General features: G+C 53.5%; 1 protein-coding gene across 1 annotated transcript in view; it reads right to left on the bottom strand.

The window, feature by feature from the left end:
• Positions 1-15,631, bottom strand: part of LOC114828331 (Down syndrome cell adhesion molecule-like protein Dscam2) — an 87,070-nt gene that overhangs the window by 13,593 nt on the left and 57,846 nt on the right. The window contains exons 2-3 of the mRNA XM_029112030.1: positions 12,901-13,046; positions 12,275-12,443 (exon numbers count right to left, since the gene is read on the bottom strand). Of these exons, the coding sequence (XP_028967863.1) occupies positions 12,275-12,443; positions 12,901-13,046 (315 nt within the window). The remainder of the gene's footprint in view (positions 1-12,274; positions 12,444-12,900; positions 13,047-15,631) is intronic.

Raw genomic sequence — 15,631 nt, forward strand, 5'->3', positions numbered from 1 at the left:
TCCAAGTCGCTCCCTAGACTCGATATTAGGTATTCCCTCAGAGACCGATGAGATCGACCGAGTTTTCCCCACTCTTCGCGCTCTCTCGATATCTTTCGCTCTATGGCACTTGCTCTTGGTCTCCAATAAGTTTTAATTTAGACTCCCTCTCAGCTTTCATGCAGCCCCCGTTCCGTTTTCGCGTTTCTACTTGAAGTCAGGGAGATCGACCGTGAGGAGCTCGAGAGCGCCGATCGGTCCACCGATCAGCTGGTCGTGCGCGACCAATCAGCTCACCTCGCTTCCCCCGTCGCTCGTGCTGTCCCGTCGCTCGATGCACCTCCGTATCGGAGCTCGGACTTGACGTGCGATAGACCCGGGAGGAGGAATTCGACCGTTACTGAGGGAAAAAGAGTTGGACTCGCAGTTTTGAACGAATTTTTCCCATTCGATTCCAGGAGAACGAAAGTGCCGCGCTGGTCGCCCTAATGACCGGATCTCTCGCTCTCTTCTCGCGTCGATTTATTGACTCTTTCCGAACTCGAAGAATCCTACTCGACCGCCCGCCCGCCTGAGAAGGGAACCGTATTCGCGAGGCCTGCAGGGGACGAATCGGGAATATAACTCATTCTTTCCCTTTTTCCCGCGAGTCCTCTCCACAGCCAGAGAATCTCCACGGACCTCTCTGAGGAATATCGCGTGTTTTAGTGCAGCCTGATGTTAACGAATTTGTATACGGGTCCCGAGATTCGTCAAGGGGGGAACAGGGAAAAATGCAGCGAACAGCGAATGTCCGAGGGTTCCGGAAAGATTTGATTTGAGAAACAATAGCCTCCCTCCCATTTTCTTTCCATATCCGCTGATCGAAGCGTTCGTATCGCCTTGTTCCCTCGGAGGTCTCGGACTGCGCAGTCCTTTCGCCCGCTATGCCTCCGAGCGAATAGATCGCGACCTCATGAATTCCGATCGCCGGCCGGTACCTCGACATCCTTCCGAGCATTCGCAGGTGTAGCACGAAAATAACCTCGAGGCTGTCTCGCATGAGGCGGTCGGGCGTATAGACGGTTTCCGGTAACGAGGAGCGTCAAGTTCGAAAGTTTGATCCCGTTTTTACCGAGTTTCGGTTCACGGTGAGGTCCTGGAGCGGTGGCGGTTGTGAAGGCGTAAAGTGCCGTCTCGACACCCTTCGAGGCTGCGAACAGCTCGATAAGTTCCATCCGCGTCGCACCGAACAAGTGTTTCAATGTTTTCTCTCGGACGTCCAGTTGAAAAAACATTGGACCAGGGAAGATACGTTCGAGAGAACGGAGAGAGACGAGCTCCAGGTGTTCTCGAAATCTTGGTCATTTTTACGGACGGGGTGCGGCCGAACCAGCAGCCGGGCACCGATGGCAGGAGCTCGAGGTTTCGAACGCTCGCCGTTGCCGCCTCTTCTGATTATTCAGGTAAAAACTTCAGGGCGCAAAATATTTTTTTCCCCCGACGCAACTCTAACGTCGCCTTCCGGAACCTCGACCCACCTGGTGCCCCCGTTATTTCAAGCCGTAGCCCCGATGACCATCATCGACATCACATGTGGTCACTTGTTCACACACGACTGGGGAAATCGGTTGGGCCGCGGTCAACACAGCCGAACGAGCCCGGGCCGGGGTCCGGAGGGATCCCTCCGTAGACCCATTTCATCAATCTTGCTGAGCAGTCATAAGCAGTGCAGCGAGAGGGGACAATCGGGGATGGAGGGAAAGAATGAGAGGGACCGAAATATCGTGTTCTACCTCCGAGCAATAACCGCGGCGCCGGCGGGACTGTTGCAAGCGGCCTTCGCGCTTCGGGTGGAACAGATTTGGCATCGGGGAGCCTCGAGCGACATTCACCCCAAGTAGTGCTCCCACCCAGCCCGCGTACGGGGAATCTTCGGGATTCATAACGAAACGTCTGAGCGCAGCCAAACCTGAGCAGTGATCAGGAGCGTCGTCTCTCGTCGCTCTCCGATGTCGAAGGAATCTTTTCGTTGCCGAGAACGATTTCGGGCTCTTTCACCTCAGCTCTGCTCGCTGCCGGTATCTCCGCCCTTCGGCGAGCTCCTTAAGGATTGCTTCATCAAGAGCTACGATGAGTCACTATTCGAATCGGAACTCTCCCGATCGATCGATCATTCGTTCGTTCCCCCGTCTGATTGATCGATATACCGACTGAACCCTTCGTTCGATGGATCAGTTCAGGTCTCAACCTCGTTTCTTCGGATAGACGATCGATTCATGAGTTGTTAACAAGAGGAAGGACTCTCCAGTTGGTCAGCCATCGAGGGTTGCCCGAGTAGCTCCTTGTGATCCGACCCGAGAGCGATCGAGCAAAGAACGATCGAGCGTTGTCTCCTTTGTTCAAGCCATCATATGAGCTAATGTTTCCACCCGCGGTTCGGGTTCCAGTAGGGCCACTCACGACGTACAGAGGGCTCTTCGAATGGAGCTCTCTCCCGTTCAGGTTTCGCCGTGAGACCACCACGTAAACGTATAGATGAACCGTCAAGGACCCGATTATTATGACGCGGAAGTGCCAGAACATGAGACGTCGCATTCGTCGACTTCGTGAACAGCAGACTTCCCGTCTTAAGGAAAGTGCTTAGATTTTGCTCCGCGAGGATATGGCTGAGTCGTCCCCATTTCGGAAAGATCGAGAGATTGCGGGCTCTTTTTCGAAAATATCGTCTTTCTGTGACTCGGCTGTGAGGTGAGAAGAAAGATGGAATGAAGACACGGCAAAGGAGAGCGAAAAACCAACTCGGCTCGCTTTGCAAACTGGCGAGAAAGGATTGTGAATCTTTCCGCATCGGAGGAATCAGCAGACAGCAATAGAGTGAGTCAGCGGCTCAGGGCAGACGATGAAAAAGGGCGACGAAAATGAAGGAGACCGAACCAGGAATCGTCGACTCCATGTATTTTCCTTTGAGCTTTCCGATTCTCGTCTTCTTCGTTTGTCGTATACTGCGACGCCGGTGACGGTGACTGGAGATAGGAATCTCGTTTAAACGTTGAAGAAACCTTCGGTCGCCACCCGCTCGAAGAACGGAGAGAAAAGAAGAAACGCCGAAAGAGAGAATGAGAAGACAACCTGACACTGATAGGCTCCGACTACCTTGGCAGCTTGGGAGAAGCGGCAGCACCCCCGGAGTTGAGTTCGAACAGAAAACGATGGAAGAGAGAGGCGGGAAAAATCGGCGGACTTACATCAGACCCGAGGGAAGAGAGAAGACGGGAGAGCACAACTGTAGGTAGCTGACCGGATGGGACATCAGGGTGGGAGAAGCAAAAACAGAAGACTTACTGGACTTACTAGATCTATATTGGTAAAAGGCTTTCCTCTACAAGTCCAGCGGTAGACGGAGGCCGAACAGCAACGAAGCAGCTCTGAGCTCCGGGGCAGATACTCTCCTCATCCGCCAGATGGGGGAGACTAGACGGACCAGCACTCTGATGCGCGAGCGGAGCTGAGACACTGAGACATTGACGTAGACTTGCGAATGAGCTCTCAGGAAGTTCCGCCTGGAGCGTTCTCGGCGAGGTAAAGCAATCAGAGGCGGAGATACCTGGTAGGCGGAGATCACACACGCTGACACTCGATAGAGCCGATGTTTACGCGGATGACTTGGTCTTGTTCCCCAATTGTCCGGATGTTCATGTTACTGACATGATATCGCACATTCCCATCATTAAACGTTCTAATTTGTGGTCGCCGGCAGCACCGATCCCAGGCGGACGAGAGGGATAGACCGACGCAAGAGCTAACCCGACAAGCGGGGGGACAGGCGGGAGATGAGGGAAAGTAGGACACAAGTGAACAAGCTGTTGCTGTTCAAGAGCCTGCTTAGCCGTACGTGCACCGAATGAAAGGAACACTCAGAGACGAGCGACAAAAAGAGGGGGACGGAGCAGGCAAAAACCGGCGCTCAGGATGTTTCATCAAACACCGAGCAGAACGGACCCTGTCGTACGTAACGGACGGTTTTCCCGAACAGAAAGATCGATCAGGGCTCGATACCGTCATCCGCAGCATTTATTTATTTAGATCCTGTCGACATCTGCAACCTGCTATCTTTCTACCGCGAAGCGTCAGAATTCCGGCGGATAAAAGCTTTTGTCAATTCCTCTCGGAGTGGAATTGTGTTCTTCCGATCAGCTAGTGGTGTCGACAACAGAAATGTCTCCGCTGTTGCACCGTCTGACCTCTTAGGCTGCAGTCGACAAAGTCCTGGACTTCATGCCTCCGTGTTTGCCTTGATCAACCAAGCGTTGATGCAGTCGCTGCAAAGTTTCGCAGTGATGGAGCAATCGTTGACTCGGCCATAGATCTGGCGTCCGTAGAGCTTTTGAGCTTTGTGATATTCTCCGCCAGGTTCAATACGGATCAGAGTCGTTCCTATTTGTTGTCAGAGCGCTATTGAAACGCTTCTCTGGGAAGGAACTTATCCTCTGAACAGGATTTGAATGAGTTTTCCTCAAACAGCCGTGCTCTCAGAGTCGCGTGAAGCCAACGATGCCGTCCCGTGCTCGATTCAGATAGGGATAACCTACTCGACTTCTCGCGAATAGTCGAGTCCCCGGCATCCTCCCTACGCCACGGGGAGTACGAATTATGAGCATCTACCTATACATGCTCATATATTCCCGTGTTCAGGGTTCCGACCGTGATCGGGGTCCAGGTATTTATCCTGACTGAATAGCGGGCTCCGTGCTCTCGGGTCCAAAGGTTTTCCCCGCCGCAAAAACGACGAGCCACAACTCATCTCTCGGTGCGCGATGAACGACGTTAGTTGACGTTAGCGTCGATGGCGTCAGGCTTCCAATCAAGCCAAGATGTGGAGCGATGAGCACGCGAAGAAAAACACGCTCCGCATTAGTCTGCGTCACTGTGAGCGACTCTTGTGCATCATGGCGGCCAAAGCGGCCGAACGAACGAGCGAACGTCCGACCGCCAAAAAGACATACAGACAGACATGCATCAGCACGCTTATTTAAGTGGCTAGCCGAGCCGTCGCTCGTTTTCAAGCAATGGCGACGACGACAAGCCCGACGTAAACGGCAGCAACGTCAACATCTCAAGAGGAAAAAGAAGGAGCTGAGGGGGAACGAGCAGGCGTGAGAGACGGAGAAAAAACCGAAGCCTCTGCTCGCGTAGACTCGCTCGCGCTACTTCAGAACACAGTTCTGTTCGAATCAGCGGCCGTTTCTCACTCGAGTCGTCCCGCTTTCAGTGCGCCTTCTCTCGCTGAGTGTTTCTTGTCTATCCTTTGTCTTCGCTCGATCTGGCCAAGTTTTCGAATGTGTACGCCTACGGTCGAGACGACATCAAAAAAACCCTCGACGCAGCATACGGTGGTGGTCAGCACCGAATTCCCTCGAATAGCTCGAGGTCGCTGCCCGGGTCTCTCGACCGATGTCGTCGCTGTCGTTGGAGTTGTTGTCCTTACCCTTACCACGACGTTCACCGACACTGACCCGGCGAACAGGAAGAGCCCGCCGAGTGACCGGCCGGCCGGTCAGACGGTCTTCGGGCATCTTCTCCTGGCGAAACGCCAAGCCAGAGAGACTGATAGCCATTTTAGCTGTCGGACGTCTCTCCCTTACCCGTTGTCGGTCATCGTAGCCTCATCCCCCCGCCCATCGCGTACTAGCCGCGTAGAGGGGCTTGCGGAAAGTCAGCCGGCTAGCCAGAAGTGAGCGCGGACGGCAACGGTCGGGATGCACCCGTTTCCCGTGGTTGATGGCTTGGCGTTTAGCAAGGCCACTGGGATCAGACGATGACCACTACCGCCAGACGAACCCGAGTATAAACAAAGACCAACATGAGGTATCAATCTCGTCTTGGAACGAGCGGACCACCGTCAGCTTGCGTCGGCCCGACTTGACGCGGGCCGTGCGGCGCACAGCCGGCCAACTTTGGCCTCAGTTCTCTGCCCTTCTCGCTCAAACTCCAGACATCTGGAGGGAGAGCCCTCTGAACTGCCCCGCAGTTACTGACCCTCGGAAGTCCCCGTCTATCTGCGCACGACGGACGAAGAGAGTTTACTTAAATGCTCAACTTTGTAGTTGGCAAACTTAGCAAGCTGACGAAAAGGGCAAACAGGCGGCTGGCGATAAGCGAATGGACGGGCGAGCAGATGGCGGGGCATCAACGTCAACTTCGTCGGGAGAGTTGGCAATTTAGCGTAAGGAACAAGTACGAGGAAAAAAACGGATCGCGGCGGGCAGACTGACTGGGAGAACCCAATCGACTCGCTCGCTTCCCCACCGTCCGATCAGCGTGGGGTCGAACGGATTTGCGTGGAGGATGGGTCCGTGTGGACAGAGAAACTAATGAACATCGTCGCCCCGCGCTCTTAAGCAATTAGCTAACCTGACGACCCGATCAACCCTGTCGTTCGCTGCTTAGAACCATCGGGCGGGCGGCCGATTGTTCGCTCGCTATCACTTGCACAAGGATCTTGATAACGATCAGGCAAGGAGGAACCGATGACTCGAAGAGAATGACAAGAAGCTCCATCTGACGATGGCGAAATTAATGTAATACGAAATCATCAGGAGAAAAATCGAAAGGACGAAGAAATTGGGAGAGAGGGTAACCGAGACACAGTCAATGAAGGTGCTCAGGAACGTCCCCGAATGAATTGTCTAAGTCTTGGGGCCTCAAACCCCCGAAGGCTCCATGGAAAGCAAATTAAGGGAGCCCGAGAACGACCGCGAGGATCTCAGGCTCGACCACAGACGATGCATGCAGGATCACTCGACTCGTCCATCGACCTCGGCCAACGCTCAATCCGAAATATCCAAGAATGAGAATTTCAGGAGAATCTCCGGCGCCGGACAACCTCAGGCCGTCGGCACGACGCTCGACGGACTCGTAGTCCGAGGAAGGTGTTGAAATCTCACTGAGGCGTCGCATCTGATCGGAGCCGCCTGGTCCGCTCGGAAGGAACTCTATAATGATGCTTATATAGTATATCCTCAAGTTTGATTGATCGCCACTTCTCGGAGAAATGCCCCTCTCTCCAAACTGCCGGGCACATGTCAGTACTCCGTTCGACGAGCGGAAAGGCGGAAGAATATCGGAAGGAAGCATCAGCAGGCGCTGTGAATTTCTACGGCTCTCCCTCAGCGAGGAGAATGCGACGCGGAGGAACGCACGCAGGACAGCGAACGCCATAGAGATCGCGACTAGGATCAGACGAGAGCAGCATCCGGCTCAAAACTCCGCTCATCCGTTCTAGGTCCCGGGGATTTTTAAGATATTCCAAGAGCTCAAGCCGCCTGAGATCGACACGACTACGGAGGAGCTGCGTCATCCTCGAATGATATGAGAATTTTCCCCCATATCATTACACGGGAGATCGGAATCTTCCCGATCGACAGAGAGACCGGATCGCCGGGAATTCCAAGTTCTCCCTACCAGACCGTTCCAGGGTCGAAAAAAAAGTTCACAAACAGATAAGGAAAGCAGGTGGAGCGTAGAAAAGGAAACAGGTGGAGAACGAAGACAGGATGTCTTCGAGAAGGAGGATCGACGGGAGCGACTACGGGGAAGCTGAAAGCCGAGGAGCTCCTTTCAGAAGAATGTTTAGACCTAAAGACACTTGAAGAACCTCATCCACCTCGTTTTCAAGTGCTCCTCGTTCCTTCACTCTCATCTTACCCGTCTCGGTTCCGATTCCGCCAATACGACCGGTTTGAGCTCTACAACAGTTTCGGAGCGGTGCAGTCTAACGAACGAAGTAGGGAGAATATTCCAAAGTGGATTTGTCGCTGTATTCGACTCTCTTCAGGTAGTGCAGAGTGGTGAAAAAGAAACTTTTAAGGAGTCTCTCGGATCGGATTCGTTCAACGTTCCCAATCCTCGAATTTTCCCCCGCTTGTTCCCTCCACTATACTCTTGTTCCCATCTCCGTCGGCCTCGAGGAAAATTTCGTACCATCTCTTTTTCATCCACGATAGATTGAATCATCTGATCAATGATTCCCGCTCCGACCACCTGTACTCAATCACATCAGGCTTAGCCGATCCCGGAGACCGAATGGAAGCATGTGAATCTGACAACTGGGCTCAATTATTGTCGAGAACGAGCCCTGGTCTCGTTCCAAACTTCCAGTTATATAGGCGGCGAAAGTTTTCTGTCCAAGCAACGAAGACTTCTCCGGTTCTTCGGAGTCCCTAAGTCCTGCCGGATTCTGTCGCAGCCGTAGGTCTGATCGGCCGGATTTTCGGGGAAGAAACCGCCTTCCGGAACATTCTGCATGTCGAATTCGACGAGCTGGAGAATCGGAATGAGAGAAGTTGACGCGATTGCCGCGTTTCTCTTCCACATGGCTGACTGGTGTGGTTTTGTTTCTTTCCGCGGGCGCGTGTTTTCCAAGTTGTGGCCTGATCCGTGTCATATATCTCAACGTCGCAATGCGAAGAGACGGTCTTAGCGCGCTCGGCGTAGAGGGAATGCAAATGCTGCGAATAAATTCTCATTCTCATATAGCGTCGCTTCTTCCTCGCGAACTACACACATCGCGAGCCTCGTCTCTGTTACCCGCCGCTAGCGCTCCGCAGAGGCGATGCCACTCGTCCTTCTTCTGCGGCGCCATCTCAACGCAACGCGAGCGTATTCGGGACGGGGGACGGGAGCAACGGAAAAGGCGATGGTGGTATCGGCCGCCGCATACACGGGGACTCGCGAAAAGGCTAACGCTTTTGTCTGCTGGCGTGTTTTAGTGACTCGTAAAGTAGTAGTGGTTGTGGTCGTGGTGGCGGTAGACGACTTACAACGACAACATATGAATACACCGCTTGGAAAACGGGGAGCCAACGAAGGCCAACGACGCGACTTGGAGAAGGATGTCAGCATAAAGCCAACAGGTCGTCGCCGTCTACATCGTTGCCCTCCTTCACTCGGAATACTTTATTACTCTGAAACAATTGGTCTTCTTGTTCCACAATCATCCGGAGCAGGCCGCGCGTAGATTGCACCTCACCTAATCCGTCACTCGCGTAAAATACGCTCTCACTATGCAGCACTTCTCGAGAACTCGAAACGAGCCGTACGGACGAGGAACTATTCATTCTCCCGATTGAGATGCGTAAGGAATAATGAATAATATTTGAAGACGGCGTCGCGGAGCCTCGGAAGGAGGCTGTACCGGCGAGACGGGCGAGGGGAATTAAGGATCGCTCAGCGTGGAGAGAATATTAGCCAAACGAGATTAGAGACACAAACTTGAAATTAACTAGCGATTGATACAACGACATCGAACAAGCTAAAGGCAGCAGCATCGCTGAAAAACCTCATTGTCCGATGTCTGATGGACGCGAGCTCTTACGACCATGTGATCTCGCTAAGTGCCTCCGAGAACGTCTGGACACCCACTCCAGGAGAAAATGCTCCAGGAGCACCCGGCGAGTACCCAACGGAACAGAGACCGGCCAGCGAATAGATGGCCGGCCGGCCGCGCGGCCGCCTGAATTGAGAGATAGACCCGGTGACTGACTGACGCACAAACGCTTAGACGGGTGGCGGCAAGAAGCGAAAGCAAACGCTAATCTCGTTAGACAACACGCCGCGTCCGTGTCCCAGTCCTCTCCCCGTCCTCCTACTCCTCGTTCTCACAAGTCTTCTCATCCATGTCGTGGAGCTTCTCCCATACGGCACCAGCGTCCTGATTGGAAACAAGATCCCGTTTCGTTCCAGAGCGTCCGAGACGCAAGCTGCCCGGCTCGCCTTTTATCGCCCAGCTCGCCCCCCTTGCCTCCAAATTCCATCCACGGATGAGCTAAAACGATGACCTATGAGGTTGTGTCGGGAACGGCGGTTTCGCGACGGTCTATGAATTGAGTAATCAGTTGCCCGTATTCCTCTGGCACTCGTGCGTGATTCCAGTTCGGTAGAAGAAGAACTTCGGTTCTCAAGGCCGTCGCGACTTGCAGAGCCCTGTTGAGCGCAGGTATCCGCATGGAAATCAGCTGTCGCGGGAGGAGAGTTCCGATTAGAAGGAAACTGGGAGATACAACTGGCTGGCTGGCTCTCACGATCGTATCTCGAGTCGCGAGAGGGGAGATTGGCTGAGCAAGCAAGTGGATGGGCTAGCGAGAGCCGCTCATCCAAGTCGTCGTTTTTGTCGTTGTCTTAATGAGTAAAGCAAGCTTAATGCTGGCAGCAGCGGGTGCTCCTAATTCAATTTGTTAATCCAGGATAAGAGCCAAAGAAGGACAGCCCGGATAAGTTCTCGGAGCGAGCGCTCCCTTAAACACTTCTTGCAAAACGCTGAGAACTCGAGCTCTCCCCGAAGCTTGGCACCCCGCTTTTTCCTTCAACGCCACCTTTGCATCCCTGTCGCTCCGCCCCCACCCCCGGCGCTCATTTACACAGCTCTGTTGCTTCCCGATTCCGTCGAACATTCCTCGACTTCCCCTTCGCGGTTTCCGTTTTGGAAGGAAGACCGATTTAAAGGAATGTGAGCGGGGCAGCCCTCAAGGCGCACTCCCGCACGCGCAGCGTGAATCGCAAACGCGCTCACTTGGATCAATTCACAATCTTTGAACGTATTCTGTCAGTGCCTGTCAGTGAATATCAGTGCTTCCGTGGTTTCTTCTCCTGCCGTCGCATTCTTAATTTTCCGGATCAGACATTCTCATGAAAAGACACGACGATACGTCGCCTAGGTATAATGTAAACAAGGTGAGAGCCTCGGCAGAGTTCACGGTGCTCAGTTCAAGCCGCATACGCGTTCGAGTAAACGCGAGTGTGATGATGAATATGCAAGTAGGCAGAGCTGCGAGCTGATAAACATGAAGGGTAGGCGCGAACCATATATGTAGTGTGCTGCGGATTTTCTCGGGTGAATATACGGTAACGATCATCACGGTGATTAAATTCATCGTCCGCGATGTTGCCATGACGCTCCTCGCGGAATTCGAAGTTTTCACGTCAGATGCTTCTTTTTCCTCCGCTTCGATGCCTCGTCGTTCTCTGACTTGGACGCAGAACATTTCAGGACGAGAATAGAAGTGAAAACTCTCTCTCGGATTTTGAAATGCTCGAATTCGCAGAATGTGGAGGAATGGAGATTGAGCTTCACGAAGTTGGACGACATCTCGGAAAGCGAAAACGTCCCATAGCGACCGAAAGGACATAGGCCAAGAGGTTCCTTTCAAATGTCATCTTCAGGTTCAGCGGCTGTGCTGCGGGCCTCGGCATGAAGTAAAAGCTTCACCACACGCACGCAGCGTCGGAGCATCGATGGGACGAATCCGCGAACAGTTCTTCGGTAAAAGGCCTCGAGAGATTCGCGACCGAGCTACTTCTCTATTCTCCCCCGCTCGCAGCATTTTTTTTCGTCTGCTCCTATTCCGCCCGCTGTCTATCTTTGTCGCTCACGGAAAACCTTCACCGGGCAAGCGGCAGCCATTCCTCAAGCAACACTTGTGGTGTGTCAGAGCGAGAGTGGAGCCCTAAATCCAGCGGATTCCGCACTCCTGAACAAGGAGGGGCTTTGTTATGTTCCCTATGAGTCAAGCATGGCGGCCTTAGCGCACGAGATTCGCAGTCTGTGGCACCGAATCCGGCTCGACTACGAACCGGAGGAGCGGCAGAGCCGCGTGCAGGCCCGACTTAGGCGTTGCGATTCATTTGCAACAGCTCGGAGACACTTGAAGCATTGCAAAGAATCGAGAAGAATTCGAATTCCTTCGATTCCTGAACATGGACAAACGTCGACGTGTGTGTATCCCGACTCGGCGAAATATTCGAAGTGAGATCGGAACTCGCGATCGCCGGCCGTTCCCACTCAGTGGACCCGAGCGAGGATTCCGCGAGTCGCTAGCCCATAACGAGCTCAAAATCTTGCCAGACGGAAGGCAGACGTTCACGAAAATTCTTGTTCGTAATAGGCTTTTCGTTGTCGGATAGACTAAAGGCCATCGTAAGACCGAAAGAGAGGGGGATCGGTCTTTCTATGTACCGTTCAGACCCGACTCCGCCCGCCCGCCCGCCAGCTTGATTTGGCAGGAGCTCTGACCGAGTGAGTCTAAACCCCGGGCCCGCTAACCCTCGCTGCTCCTCCAAAATTCGTCTACTTGCCCTCTACCCAAAGGGGGACGCGAGGGAGGTAAATATACTACAGAGTAAACCACCATGGGGAATCCCCTAATATCAGACATGAAGTGACCTAGTAGCTCGCGGAGCCTTCCCCAACATAACGGAACCGGCGTCACCGCAAAAGTCTCGCGATCCTGATTCTTCATCTGGCCTCGTGTAAACTTACCGGCCTTCACCTTCACCGGTGGACTGATGATGGTTCCGACAGAATTCGATGCTTTGCATCTGTAAGTTGTGTCGTGAACGTCGCGGCGAAAGTCCTCAGAGCGGAAGGGAACGAACACGAGACTCCCGTCGTATCGATCGTGAACCAAGTGGCTCACATCAGAACGGACCTGGAAATCCAAAGACTGAGTTCAGAGTTCAGAAAGAGAGGAAGGAGCCGGAAGTCCCGACTCGGAATCTCCGGATATTTCGTCGTGTGGGAAGCTGGGAGGAATTATTCCTGAATTCCGCTGACTGAGTCAAATATTGTGTTCCCAGCTTCCAATATCCCACGATTCCGCCAGGCGGGAAACAATATGGGACGCTCGTACATCAAGTTAATTCCCACTCTGCTACGTCGTCGTCTTATGGTTCTATCGATGCGGAGCGTTGCCGTCGCCGAGCGCTCGGAGAAGACCGAGAGTGGGGGAAAGCGCAAAGGCATGCCAGTTCCGTGGGCTGCTGTTTTTTTCTTTTTTCTGCTTCCTCTTCGATGCAACTTCTTGCTAGCTAGCTAGCTGGCTCGCTCGCTCGCCCGCTCGCTCACCGGGCGGCTGACTAAAGGCGGGGTATTTTGCCTTCGCGTACCTGATCTCCGATCTCGGTGATCCATCTGACCGTCGGTAAGGGGTCGCCTTCAGCTGCGCAGTCGATAGTGGCTCCAGACGAGTTGGAGAAGCTCACGCTCGGAGGCGGGGTTCGACTGAAACGGGGTCCGCGCGGAGTGTCGTTGCCTGAAAAAAAGTCGAAGTTTCATCAGTTCCGACATTCTCCGTTCATTCTTGCGCGATCCGCCGGATCCAATTGATCCTCGGCCCGTAAGATAATCCGAAGTTCACTTCGGCTTCTAGCGAGTTCCTTCAATGACATTTATCCGTGAGATTTTGCTCTTTCCACGGATGTTGGGCTTAATGTTCTCTGATCACGGCGGAGTGCCCTCCGTAGACACATATATAAAAACCAATGACCTGACGGAATCTTACTCCCTGTGGAACCACCAGTTACCTGCTACGGCATACACCTTTCAGAACAAGCTTTGATATAGCTCGAGCAGACCTCTTGTAAAACGCCGAAACTGAAGCGAGAGGAGGAAGCCGACGAAGAGAACGATGGAGCGACTGCCGGCGACTGCCTCAATAAGATACATCGTGGTTCTTCTGCCAGACGAGGCGAGCGAGCTAGCGAGCGAGTAAGCAAGGGAGCAACGGAGGAACCGACGAAGCTCATCTGTCGGAATTGTTATTACCCTGCTCTATCGCCGGATCTTCTCCCTCCTCCTCCTCCTCCTCTTCTTTCTTCTACCACTTTCCGACCGTAGTAACCTTCACGGCGAGGGACTTTTCAAGAGTTGGTTAACAGTTCGAAAACTGCGCCTCAGAGGCTCCGCATTTTCTCGCGTCTCCGCGGACACTCCGAAATCCTTCTTTTTTGTTTCGTCCACTCCTCCAACACGTCCCGAATCCGTTACTTTAGTCGAATGAAACTCATTTTGCGACCACCGATACGGGAACTCGCTGCGCATCGATGGGCGCGTATTCCATCGTTCCTCTGGACTTTGGATTGGAACAAAGCGAGACATTTGTTCGCTTAATTTTTTACATAATCGATGTGAATCAAAGAAGACACGGAACCGCTGCCCTGAACCGCTAAGAGGATAGACGATATTCGACCCGAGCCATGGCAACCGCGCCAGACGCCCAGCTCCCGTGAAAAAAAAACAAATGGAAGGCTTGAGAAGCGCGAAGATTAAGGACGAGCGAGTCCGCTGCGGCGGATGAGGGTTTGTTTCCGGAAAGTTGAGCGGAGAGTTGCTGGTCCGCGGCTGCGGTGGATGGCGAGCTGCGAAATGAGAAAGGTAGGAAGGGGACGAAGACCGAAGGGGAGAAAGTACACGGAAAAGTAAGAGTCGGTGGAGGTTTGTTGAGAAATAAATCATGCAGCAAGCAGCCAGACCGCCCGCCCGCCCGCCGACCGAGCCACCGCCGGCGTCTACGCAAGAAGAAATCGGAAGAAAGGCAAAATATGCGGTTGGCTGGGGACGGGCATCCCAGCAGCTCGGGCCAGGCAGCCACCTGCACTGGCTGAAGCTCCTCAGCGAGGATTTCCATAAAGCGCAATATTTCAATGCTACTGTTCCGGTCGGCCGGGCGCCGTGGTGCGAAACAACGGGCCGGCCGCTTGCACCGACACCATCACGGCGCCCAGGACCCCCCATTCCAGGACTTCCATCGGGCGCGCGTTTCTCACGAAGCGAATATGTTTACCATTCTCTGTTCGAACGCGAAATTCCGGTGGCTTCCGACTTTGTTCGAGCGTGCCTCTGCCTCCCCAGCGTGCTCGCATATTGGGTCCATGGTGCGTATGTTGTAGCATACATACGTCAGAATTTAGTACTCGAAAATAGATTCGCCCGAAGCTCCAGTCGTCAATTTCATCCAGACGGCGAGCGAGGGTCGGAACTCGTTAGCGAGCCAAGGTGGAACGCATCCCTCGAGAATAGGAGTGGACTTCACATTTTCGGAATGGAAATCGATCCGGAGTCTCCGGAGTTTCACAGGGGCGCAAAGTGAGGAAGGGGGAGCTTTCGTTGGAAATCGAGGAATCTTAGCTCGCAATAATTATCGGTATCGATCGGAGAACTGCCGTGCTGTGGACGACCCTGAGTTTTTACCCGGGCGTACCTAAAAATATGTCCGGCGACACCAGGCGTGACAAACGTGTCTCCGATGGGAGGCTGCGATGTATTATTTACCGCTGCTCGCTGGCTGCTTGGTGTTCTGCTGCGAGATCGCTCCGCACCTTCTTAATGAAAGCAAGCTGGGGGTACCATTAGGCGCCCGCGGCAGTCGTACCCTGAGCAACGGAGACCATTTCGTACGCACATCACTTCAGGCTCACTCGTTTCAACACAATCAGAATACACAATATGGGGGTGTCCGAGTGCGTTCTGTCCGGACAGGCGCGGACATGCTCGTGAGGAAACGGATATGTCTCGTGGTCTAACAGGGGTTCCGGAGCGCAAGACGCCATGTGGCGATATGAGACCCAAAGAGTCTCTCTGGTTCCTCTGAGGAAATAGCTGAATGGATTATGGGAAACTAGAATCTGTTGGGAAGGATAGTGTGCTGTGAATGTAGTGAATGCGCAACGGACCTAGTCCGTTCGTCACACGCCAGATGTCGCGAAAGGTTCAGAACGATCCAGAAGCGCCATCACGATTGAAGCTCGAGCCGCTGAATGAGGGGATATTCTGACGGTTCTCGGTGAGCTTGAAGCTCCTCTGTCGTGAGTCGAAGGGAAATATTTCCAGTTCAACGAG

This window comes from Galendromus occidentalis, unplaced genomic scaffold (assembly GCF_000255335.2).
Source record: "Galendromus occidentalis unplaced genomic scaffold, Mocc_1.1 scf7180000077480, whole genome shotgun sequence".
NCBI lineage: Eukaryota > Metazoa > Arthropoda > Arachnida > Mesostigmata > Phytoseiidae > Galendromus > Galendromus occidentalis.